At 41.1% G+C, this 12,038-nt stretch overlaps 1 protein-coding gene across 2 annotated transcripts in view; it reads left to right on the forward strand.

The window, feature by feature from the left end:
* RB195_024253 (uncharacterized protein) overlaps window positions 1-12,038 on the forward strand; it is a gene marked incomplete at both ends in the record, with an annotated part of 134,705 nt that overhangs the window by 32,432 nt on the left and 90,235 nt on the right. For both annotated transcript variants that reach the window (XM_064211959.1, XM_064211960.1), the window contains one exon: window positions 10,870-11,007. In XM_064211959.1, the coding sequence (XP_064067839.1) occupies window positions 10,870-11,007 (138 nt within the window). The remainder of the gene's footprint in view (window positions 1-10,869; window positions 11,008-12,038) is intronic.

The following is a 12,038-nucleotide window of genomic DNA, read 5'->3' on the forward strand; positions in this document are numbered from 1 at the left end:
CACAAATCTTTTTGGAATTTCGTGACTGAGACACACACATACGCACATACGTAACAGATTAAGCACGTTATTATATAGCATGATAGTTTACAAATTTTGAAGAGTACATTCAAATGAAAGTTTATTTACACTCACTAACGTATGACAGAAACCAGCTTGGCCTATCAAACCCAACATACATGCTACGTATATTCGGACAATTGTGAGAAGGTAGAGTGCTCACATATCAGGTGCATGGCTATGGTTCGGCACCTTACCGGCGCAGAGTTTTGCATCATTATGGAGTATTTTCGTGACACCCATGCAAAAACATACATACATACCTACATACATACATACATACATACATACATACATACATACATACACACACATACACACACGGACTAAGTGCGTTATTATATAGCATGATTATTTGCAGTAGTGTCTTTTTTTTTTGCAAAATTACAATTGTTTTTCTATCAACCCTTCAATTTTTTTCCTCAAAAATTTAGGCATAGATGAAAAATTTCATGATTTTCTTCCTAAACGCGTCAGTTCTATATTTGGGGAACAATCAAACTTGATTTTACATCTATGTTTCTCTCACATCTACACAATTTGGAAACATTACTCATAGTATGAGTTTCCTCCGCTCTCAAAAATTAGCACAAAATGACGTGCTAACATGAAATGAGGTGAATATTATCATCGTATTGATGAAGATAAATCTCTATGTCAGACCACGTGAACGTATGTTGGCTTGTATTGTATCTAAGCAGCCGTTTGTAGGTGTGTTTCCAACTTTGGGAAGAAAGGATGTTTGCAGCATCTGGAAATAGATATACGAATGAGTCATAGAAACCCATTCTGCCGTTGGGGCTTCCGCGCACCAATCCGAGGCAGGAGGACCCGTCTCACCCCACTTCATGGTTTTCTGGCTCAGGAACACGAATTCGATGTCGTAGGACCCGTCCCACCCAAGTTTACCGTGTCGGGGCTCCAACGCACCAAAGCGACGCCATGGTGCCCCTCTCACTCTCATTTTGGAATTTCGTGACTGAGACACACAGACGCACATACGTGACGAATAAGTCAGTTATTATATAGCATGATTATTTGCAAATTTGTAAGTGTACATTCACATTCACAAAAGTTTCTTTACCCTCACAAAGGTATGACAGAAACTAACTTGGCCTATATAACCCAACATACATAGAAGTACACCTCTGGACAATGGTGGAAAGGTGGAGCGCGCGCCCATCTGGTGCATGGCAATGGTTCGGCACCTTACCGGCGCAGAGTTTGCATCGTTGTGGAGTATTTTCCAAAATAAGTTGGTAACTACTTCCAAGGATATCAAAAAAATAGTGTTTCTAAAGCAGTTTTTGATGCACTTGCTGGAAAGGTGCAAAGTGCCGGAAGATTGACGCTTTACTTGTGGGTTATGATCGTCGTGAACTATGGAATATTCGTGCGTAAGTGTTGGGTTTACTTTGAGGTCAAAACATTAGCGGACGAAAAACGAGGAAATTCTGCATATTTTAGACCTATTGTTATGAGCGATTTGTCCTTCCTCTCGACCAGTCAGATTAGTGATGGTGTTAATCGGGCCGAAAATGTGTTTCAATATGTATTTCAATAAAATTCAACCGGCAAAGGGCATTTCTACCAGTAAGTGAATTTTGGGCGTAGAGTATCGTCTCGTTATAGAACATGATCTGCAGTGGAAATGTCTTTAAAGAAGAATTTGTTATGGAAGCTGTAACCTGATTTGTATTTTGCCGTATGTTAGCCAAATTCATAGGCAGATTCAAATTTTAAATCCAATTCAATTCAAATCCATCCATTTGACGTTTCTGACTTAGATTATGGTGGTTTGTGGGGCAATGTTAGATTGATCTGCAAAGCTGTCGGTTGCATAGGTATGGGTGGGAGTGTGAGCAATGTCACTAGAAGTGATTTCGATTACATCTGTATGCAACGAAGAATGGGCTCTATCCTGTAGTGTCACTCATATTAGTGCTGTAAGTAAAAATAGGTCGGAGAAAGTCTGACCACATATCTTTAGCGTCCGAATAGTATGCGGTGAGGGAATCTGTTATTACCTTTACCAATCTTTCGACTTGGCCATTCGTTTTATGATTGCAACTCGTGAATTCGTTAAATATTTCTAGGATTTGGTTTGTCTGTGAAAATATCTCGTTTGTGTAGTTAGAACCACGATGTAGCACAATTACGTTTGGAATGTCACGCTTTGGTATTACATCATTTATCAGTGCTTTCACCACAATGTTTGTTGTTTGGTTAGGAATTGGAGTGCAGGTTGCAGCTGCTGAACTTCTTCAATGCCCGGATTATGATGGAAACAAATTTGTTTCTGCAATACATTGAGGAAGAGTGTGATATCTGAGTGGATACGTTCGAAAGGTCGCGAAGGAATTGGAAGGTTTCCAAGTCTACACTTACGTGACCTGAAGGGGCTTTAGTTTTCTGGCAGATGAAACAACTTGTATGAATTGGATTATTGGTTTGTAAATTTGTGGACGAAAATATTTTTCTGGAATTAATTTATGTTTTTCTAGTTTCAAAGTAGGATTCAACAAGTGAGTTATCAGTAAGTATGTTATTTTTGTTTGTATATTTGGGTAAGGATGATTAATGAATGATCGCCTGCGCCACTACTTGATTTTTGACAAAGCATCCTACAATATCCGATTGATTTCAGAGGACTAGGGATTTTAGAGTGCTATTACCGTTAGCAACGCATGGATAGAAGTGCTTAAAAGCAAATACAATATCTAGCGCTTCTACTTCTGTCATTGAATAGTTTTCCTCAGGCCTTGTAAGTGGGTGGCTGCAATGTACAATTGATTGTTCCTTGGAAGTGTCATGACAAAATTGCAGAAGACATGCGTCTCCACCGGTGGTGGTTGCATCGGTGTGAGATAAGACTGTCCTATTTTAGGTGACATTAGAACTGGTACTCTACCCTAAGTATTTTTCAGAATTAGAAGGAATTACAATGCTCGGACTTTGTTTAATTTTGGGCATGTAACGTTCTTGCTAATGAGAACGGTATTCTACTGTTGTTTGGAAGAAAGAACTTTTTTTGGTGTTAACTTCATCCCGAAACTGGCAATACATTGAAAAAATTCTAAATCACTCAAGTGTTGACGTATCGGGTTACTGGCTATTATTATGTCATCAATATAAGCGAAACAGCAGGCGTGTAATTAGCAAGTGAGGTAGTCTGGATCTTTTTTGGATTTCCTTTTGAACCTTGCGCCGTCAATACGCCGTGAATTGAGAGACTTGAAAATGATTTTAAAAATGTATGTTGCGGTTCTCATTTTTATGCTATTATTTCCTTCCATGTTAAGGAGATCGAATTGTTGAGGTTGTTGATCGAGAAACAAGTTTTGTGGAAACAACGATTTTGTTGCTGAAAATTGTTGCGAGTTGGGATGTGATTGTGTGGAAAAACCACAATGCTCGAAAATAGCTTTCGGACTTTGTCTTGCCGCTTCAAAATTGGGAATTTTGACTTTGAAGACTGACCACACCGCTCGATGCAGTTGTGGGTTGAGTAAAAATCCATTTTTTTCCTATTTTTTCGGAAACGAAAAAAACCACTGAACTATTCAACAGTGTACTCTCCGTTGTTGGTCTTTTCATCGTTTCCAACAACTTCCTCCCATCGACGAACACTTTTTCTATGCCTCTTGTTGGTTTTTTCCTTATAGTTTCTGTTTTTTTTTTCGTGTTTTTCAATTCTTTTTCGTTGTTTTTAAACTTTTGGTGCCTTATTCAATGGCCCTCATGTACAACACAGATCTCACAGACAGCTTTAGTCGTCTTATCACTCCGATAAATTGTAAGAAACTGTAGAAAATTGTGAAGATGTCCATAATTTTTCGTTTTGTTAGCTTTGTACTCCATTTTAACGATCGGAAAAAAACAATATCCAATGGAATTTAAAGACGAGAGCGTGAAGAGATTCGGACACGTTCAATTTTGTGGTATGTTGCCTTCACCAGGATCCATTTCAACGCGCCTGCGATGTCCATGATACAATCAGTGGCTGATATACAGTCACCTATTGATCAGCGGCGACGGCGAAGTGTTTTAATATATTTTCCTTCTTTAGTTGCTCTGACAACGTCTACGTGCATGTGACATTTTTGAGAGATAAAAAAGTTTGAGGGCAAATCAGTACACGAAAATGTGAAACGAGGGTTACCTCATGTGTTGCAATCAAGTAAAATCGCAGTCAAGATCTTAATGAATGAGTTATTTTACATAGAACTGCAGAACGATGTGAAGAAATAATCGGTGGTACAAGAGGAATTTAATCCAGTAAACTTTGATGACAAACTTAAGCTTTAAGTAAGAAGAATTTTGCTTTGAACATTTTTGCGAGATTTCCATCAAAAAATTGTATCATGGACATTGCAGGCGCGTTAAAATGGATCCTGGCTTGCTCTTTTAAGTTCTTTCACATGACTTTTTCACTTTGTCGAGGTTCCCACTCAATTTCCGCGCGTCCAATCTTGCCGGAATAGGGTATGATGTGGGAGGCACAACAGCAACAGCAACATTACAGTAGTTTTGGCGTCAGTTCTTTTGGTACTCAGCTCGCGTCTTGTTTACTGATGTGGAAAAGGACATGCCACTCTCCAAGGAACCATTCTCTGGAATATATCGCTATCAGACGAAATCATAGTAGCGTTCAAACAGTAACAGTAGAACAAACCAGCATAGTTTACAAGTTTCAGTTGAGCTGCTGGTGAATCAAGAATGCGATGTGCTACACGCATGGTGCGGAGCTGACACTGACATTTCAACTGGCAAGCAAATAAATGTGATATCCTCATGCGGAACTTGAACTTTCATATCCATACTCCTGCACAGCGGACAAAACGGGGCGTTGCTAGACTTTCAATAATTTACCATGAATGAGGAAAACGCTGTTCCGTGTGGTGACACAACCAGTATGCATGCAAGCAAACTGCGCCAAATTCATTTACAGAACCCCTCGACCTTCTATCACTGCACACACAGTCGACTTGGCGCATCAGTGATTTGCGAATATAAGCCTACTTGATATCAATCCCCTGCTCGACATATAAAAAGGCGATTGGAAACAAAATAGGTGGTATTTGGCTGAAAAAAAATAGTTCCGATGCTACTGCGTGCCCCGAACCCATCTCATTCTTTTATTATACAAACTGTGTTATCTGCTTTCTCGAAGCATTGTTTGTTGCATTGTCGCGCTAGTAAAAACAACTAACGATTAGTCGAGGCGTTGGGCAACTGATGGCTCTAGGTCGGCTACTTATTCTTTATACACGCACACCACGCATAGTTTCTTCAGCGATGGCGTGACTACTTCAAGAGTATCTCAACAGAATAGTTACCCCATACACCAATTATTCTAGCTCCGCCTATATAGGGCCCTACATCCACAAATAACCATCGACGAAGCTGGATTTACGTAGAAACAAATGAAGACGAGTACGGCTACAAGTCCAAAACACCTGTTCGCAGAACCGCGAATATCACGGGTTGGAATCACATGAACAGGTTAGCACAGTTTCTGAACCGAGTCGCGACAGAAAATAAGAGGCTTCTGCTTTGGCAACAAAGTGCGACAATACCTATTTGCAAGGAGAAAAACAACTCACCGGAGTGTTTGGATTGCGAGATTATTCGACTGCTGTCTCGCAGCATGGAGGTCTTTGAACGTATCAGCTACCGCAGAACCCGAAACATTGTTCATCTGCCCACTAATCAGTGCCGTTTCACTCACCACTGCATGGACCATTTGGAACATCAGCGATACTGTTTTACACGGCTCTTGACTGAAATCACCGCGAGAAGCAAAAACCGCTGCTTCTCGTATTCCTCGACTTCGAGAAACCATTCGATTGTGTTCCGCAAGATGTTATTTGATATGCTTCAGAGACAACATATTTCACAGAGGAGCTAGTCAAATCTGTCCAGATCCTCTATACTGATCAATGAAGTGGAGTGCAAACGCAAGGGGGGATGCCGGCTGAATTTCCCTCGAGTCGCCGTCGACCTGCATCAGGGCTCAGACCTCTCTGCTCTTCATAGTCTCATGGACACTATGACGGGAAATCTCCAGAATCTTGCATCATGGGCGCTGCTCTGCGCCGACTATGCCATACTAGCGTCTTACGGCGGGAAAGAACTGAAGCAGTAAGCCGAAGTTAAGTGGGATAGTCTAGCTGGCCTTGGGCTATGTTGCAACGTCAAAGAAACCGAGTACGTGACGATTGACATGAACGAGACTGGCACAATCCGATCTTATAGCGTTCCGAGGACCAAAGCTTTCATATATTATACGCTTCAGTGATCTCATCCGACGGAAGCTTAGTATACGATGTTACCGCTCGTGTAAACGCAGCATAGCTAGAAAGGCAGTCAACCACCGATGTGCTCTGTGAGGAGAGGATGACCGGCTGTCTCAAGTCAAATGTACATAGAACTGTCATTCTACATATAGCTCTACGGCGTCGAGTGCTGTCCCGCGACCGCGGAAGTATTAGGCTGGCTATTTATCTTTTTAGTTTTCAAAGAAAATTGTTTCAAAGCCAGAACAAACTTTTTTTTCATGGTAGCTCAAATAAAAGCTAGATACCTTTAGCTTCCCAGCCAAAGGTATCTAAGAGTGTCGCTTCTCTGTTGTGTCGCCATTGTAGTGGAGATGGATCAACATCATCTCTGAGTGATTTTTTTTTGTTAGAGTGGAAGGAATGTCATAATGCACGTCAGACGGTCACCAACATCATCGAGGCGTTGGACGATGTGGTCTCTACGCCGTCAATAAGTGGTTCCACCGCTTCGACGATCAAATCCTCTGCTGAGTCGGTCTTTGAGGTCTTTCAGCTTTTGGTTCCAGAGAATTGTAACTCGCCCGAGAGATGGAACACTGTGATAGACACTTATGGTAAATATATCGACGGATGATCATCAATGCGTGTTTAACAAGCTATGGAACTGTGAAAGGTATGCGTGTGTAGAAAAAAAGGAAGTCAACTTAATGGATCGTCGATCGACAACTACACTCCTTAGGATCGGAACAGATTGTGGTAAATATCCACATTCAGTCTATTAGAATTATTGTTGAGGCTTAGTGCGTGTTCAGTTCCGGGCGTATCGAAATCTGCACCGCTGTATATGGTCCGAATCTCGGTGTTAGGTTCGATCACACATAAAAATTTGTTGAGAGGAAAAATACAAAAACTGGACATCACAGAGGGTCCAGACGAAAAGGTGCACTGATTTTTGATAAGCCATATACGAGTTTGTCAACTGATTTCATTGACTGTCACTTCGGCAAATCGAATACTTCAGAGCCGATATGGACGATTCCATCCACAGATTAATTTGAATCTCTCCACAACCAGACAGAACGTTAAGTCCAGTTTTCGATCGCATATAATACAGCTTTATGTTGTACGGATAGTGTCGTACAAGCTTTCGGGATGAGCTGATGTTTCAATTTGTTCGGTGCCCTCTTCTACAACCGAAACAGAACTGTCTATGCCTGCCCTCAGATACTTCCTGGTGACTTGCTCACTTCGCTGATAATGTAAGGAAAACAGAGAGGATATCTAATCAATGGTGAGGGTTTTCATCGGTCTTCCAGATCTTGATATCGTCTTGTTTTAGACCTTCGGATGTTGTTTCCATTAGAAATAGCAATACATCGACCCAAAGTTAACGATTCCCCTCCCACTGCAAGCGTCTTTTGCCGTGCGGAACATGCTGTCAACTACAGTTTTCTTCTTTCGAAATGCGGCGGAGAGATATGAGATAAGATGCTCTTGTTCCGGGCTTGTGATACGCTTCCAATTCTACGACAAAGGACTACATTTGGTGCCTGTACGATATTCCTGTTTCATCCACTTGAAAGGAAATCTAATATACTCTGCAGAGATATCTTGAGGTTAAATCGAATAAAATTGCAAATCGAAATCGCTTCCTTTCCCTGTTATTCTCTTCCTGAGAGATCTCCACGATCTGTACTTTTGACTTACTTTTCCTTTTAATCATTGCGAACAAATGATCACGTTTCTTTTTCAACACTATGCGGAGGAGCTACTGTTGAAATACTCGTTCTTACTGATTCTTTTCCGGTAGTCCGCACGGATTTTACGTGGTTTTGCCTAGCGAGGTTGGAGGTGATCGATGTTGGAGATAACGGTTGACAAAGTGACTTGACTCTCTATGTGGATGGGGAACAGTGAAATGGCTTCCAGAGATTTTTACGTGAATACCTGCGAGACATGTAAGCGGTGGATATTTTTGATGCAAAAATGCAGATGCAAAAATGGCTTGTTGAAGTCACGCTGTAGTTGTTTTTAGATACACGAGCAACCATCCTAGATGCTTTCCTAGCTATAGAGACGCAGAGAACTACAGTGTTAGAAGGAGATATGGGAAGAGGAGTACATAATGAGAGTTGGATAGTTGTAGAAATTACTGAATCGAATAGATCACAGAGAAGAACTATGAACTACTACTCCACATAGGTTCGTAATGTGGCTAGAAAATGAACCTGTACACAGCATTTAAAAACAATATACTTAATACCATATGACATAAATGGTGTTCGCGAATTTTGTCTAGATATTATTCTCAGGAACTTTAGAAATCTATTCAAACAAATCCTTTCTTTCAAGACATCAAGAATACAGAATTCCTCTCACGAGCAGCTGTCTCCCATACGATCAGCTTTGTATCACATTTTTAAGTTTCTGTTTATTCACCTTAAATCTGCTAAAACTGCTCGTATAGTAGGCTCAAAACAACATGAAGCACAGTGCAGTTAAGTAAGCGGTTGCATTCGAAGCTGTGGGGTGCGGGACAAGAGTACCCGTGAAAACCGGCTGACCTTTTCTGACCCCCTTTCAGCGCCTTCGCGTAATCACGGCTGCTGCTCCGCCAGCTAGACATCGTCTTCGACCGCCTCAGGTCATATAGACCGCGCTCCCCAATTGCTCTCTAATCAGCGTTGCGCGCGACGAAGCAGTGGATATTGTGAATTTAAAAGGGAGAAGGGTGTAAAGCGAATTGACACAGCAAGTTCTGATGTACGAATATAGTATACTGAGCGCATATTGTCGGAAATTAAGGAGAAAAACTAGATCCTTCTCTCCAATTAAAAAATATATTATCAGAGACGTATCATAGAGTATCAAAGAGCCAAAGAGTTGATGGTTGATAAGAGTGATATGCGTGACCTACATTGACCTCATTTGAGCAACTTCACACAAATAAAGATTATCTCAAAAAGATGCTGCAGGGAAAAGAATAACATGCACATATTTTTACACCTCGTAATTTCACACATTTCACGCCCAAACTGTTCTACAAAAACTCGCAGTGCATAAGTTTGTGCTTGTCACGACGTTATTCAACGGATTCATTTTCAACTTTCAACTGCAACAACTATACGCCCAGCTACTTTATGTCCTTATTACTTTGTATACATTCTTTAAACCCCTTTCTAAATTTTGCCTTCTCAAAATTTTATATAGATATAATGTTCGCAAAGAGCGCATGTCAAATATTTAAATACTTGCTGGTACGTTTTATACAACAAATCTTTGTACGGTTCTTTGAACTTCTTTCAACAGCTTTTTATCGCTTCATTTCCATGTATTCTCTACATAAAATCAATATAACAGGTTAGCTGTGTTAGTGGAGTGGAGAACAGAGACCTTTGTATCTTCGAGATATACCTTTAGGTACAATGTATGTCTGCGAGGCATTATTCGCGCCTCGTTAGGAGTTGGACGCCATTTTTACTCAGCCCAGAGATAGATGATTAATTTCCATGTAACAAGTCAAAACAGGATATTTTCATTTCACTCGCATTTTTAAATGGCATATATACAAACATCTTTCATTTATATTAACTTACAAGTATACTTTATATAGAATTTCAAACAAAATCTAATGCCAGGCATTTTCTTTTTCCTTCAATTTTAAAAGCCCATCGCAAGAGTTGCGGGCGCGGCGGGGAAAACTCCTCGTAAGAGCAGCAGACGTGGCGAAATGGGCAGGGAGGGTGGTGTGGGAGGGGCGTCAGCGAGACGTAGCACAAGGGGAGCAACCAGGCTACTGTAGCGATCACGACGCTGTTAGGAGACGCGCGGTGGAATTAACGACGCTCGTTAGCCTCCTGGATCTGCGACGGCTCATCATACGGGTTCCTCTTGACCATTCCCCGAAGCGGTGCGGTGGAGCTTAGCGGTTAAAGTATAGAAGGGACCCTTGCTGACACTATTCTTTGCTTTATTTCGCGATGGTCCCACCTCGATTCCAACGTTATCGCCACCGCGCCGCTTTGAACGCAACCGCTTACGCAATTGCGCTGTGCTTCATGTCGTTTTTCCCGACTATACCTTGTCCAACACGGTAGGCTAGACACAATTTGGGTATGATCTCAAGAACTAACATGTAATAATTGGTATGAGATAAGGTGAAACCAGTGTTCGAAACTCTTCCCCATCATTCTACCCAACCTTTCTTGCCACTGAAATTTTTCTCAGGCATGTTGTTTGCGAAAATCGAATGATTGTGGTGTTTCTTTTAACTATACGCGGTTCTCACATCGTGAGAAGGAGACTACTTCAAGCATTTTTGCGGAAGCTTATTTTTAGAAGGCAAAATTTCGTACGGAACCTGTCGCTACTTACGAAAAGAAATCCACTTCAAACACACGTATAAATCGTTTTTGGTTTCCTTCTGCACAGTACATTGTGTAGAACATTGTGTAATAGCGCGACCGTGTCCTTACTCTTGTTGTTCAAAAATTGTTATATTTATGTGATTTATAATAATAGCGTTAAGGAACTGTTTTGTTGATAAGAACGGAGGAACGAAAAGGAAGGATGTCGCCACGTACGTCATATGTCCACTTATCGCTGGAGTGAGATTACATCCCAACTTGATTTTGGTTGGAAAGGACAAAGAACTCTCGAAGGACAGGTGCGCAGGGCTATGAGGGAATTCAGTCTTTAACAGAAATGTTCTTTACTCAACTTTGCTTTATGCAAATATATATTTGTCTGTGTCATGTGTCATCGATATATACAGTCGGCGTAACACGTTTTGAAACATGATGATGCAACGCGACCTCGGTGAAGGGGTGCACAGAGCTCCTTCTACTGTATTCAAAAACTGTTCGGAACTCTTTTGTTCTTGTTTTTATGATTTTTCCTACTTTTTTTCTTTAACAGTGCATGAATAGGCTTACCTTATGTTTTCTTTCCATTGCTCATAGCTCGTAGGGATTTAACTTCTGCCCCTTTTTTTTGTTTAATTATGCATTGTTAAACTTTTTTGCAATAGAAATCACTGTAGCAAAATCCAAAATCTTTCCTAGAAGAAGGATAAGCATAGAAGGGTCAATACTACATGAAGCATGGTGCAGTTGCGTAAGCGGCTGCGCTCGAAGCGTTGTGGAGCGTAGCAGTTAGGTGCAAAGGAGGACTCTTGCTAGCATCATTATTTGCTGCAGTTCGCGGTGGTCCCTCCTCGATTACAACCACTTTTCCACCGCGCGCTTCGAGCGCAGTTGTTTAGGCAAATACACCGTGCTTCATGTCGTTGTGATCCTACTATATGCACAGTTACACTAAAAGAGGGAGTGGGAACCCAATTCTTGCAAATCGCTTTTGAGGAGATTCCCCGGAATCAGGACAAGCTTCTGATATAGCGAACTAAGGAGGTTCCCTCGTCTTGATAGTGGGAAGGATGAAAATTGTGCACAATTACGCCGACTATATTTTGTCTGCATGTCTCCTATGTCGGTCTTTATCTCTATATCTCTATATTTGTTCACTTGTATCCATTTATCCCCATACTTGTTTTCTTCTTGTCTTGCGCCGATTTCTATTCAATCATCGTGCATGGTGTCGTAACGCAACAGGCTGTACAAGGCGCCTTTGGTATATGTAGAAGTTATGATCATTTCCTCTAAAAAGCTCAGGCGGTAAGTTTCCACCATTGATGTATCA

This window comes from Necator americanus, chromosome X, assembly GCF_031761385.1.
Source record: "Necator americanus strain Aroian chromosome X, whole genome shotgun sequence".
Taxonomy (NCBI): domain Eukaryota; kingdom Metazoa; phylum Nematoda; class Chromadorea; order Rhabditida; family Ancylostomatidae; genus Necator; species Necator americanus.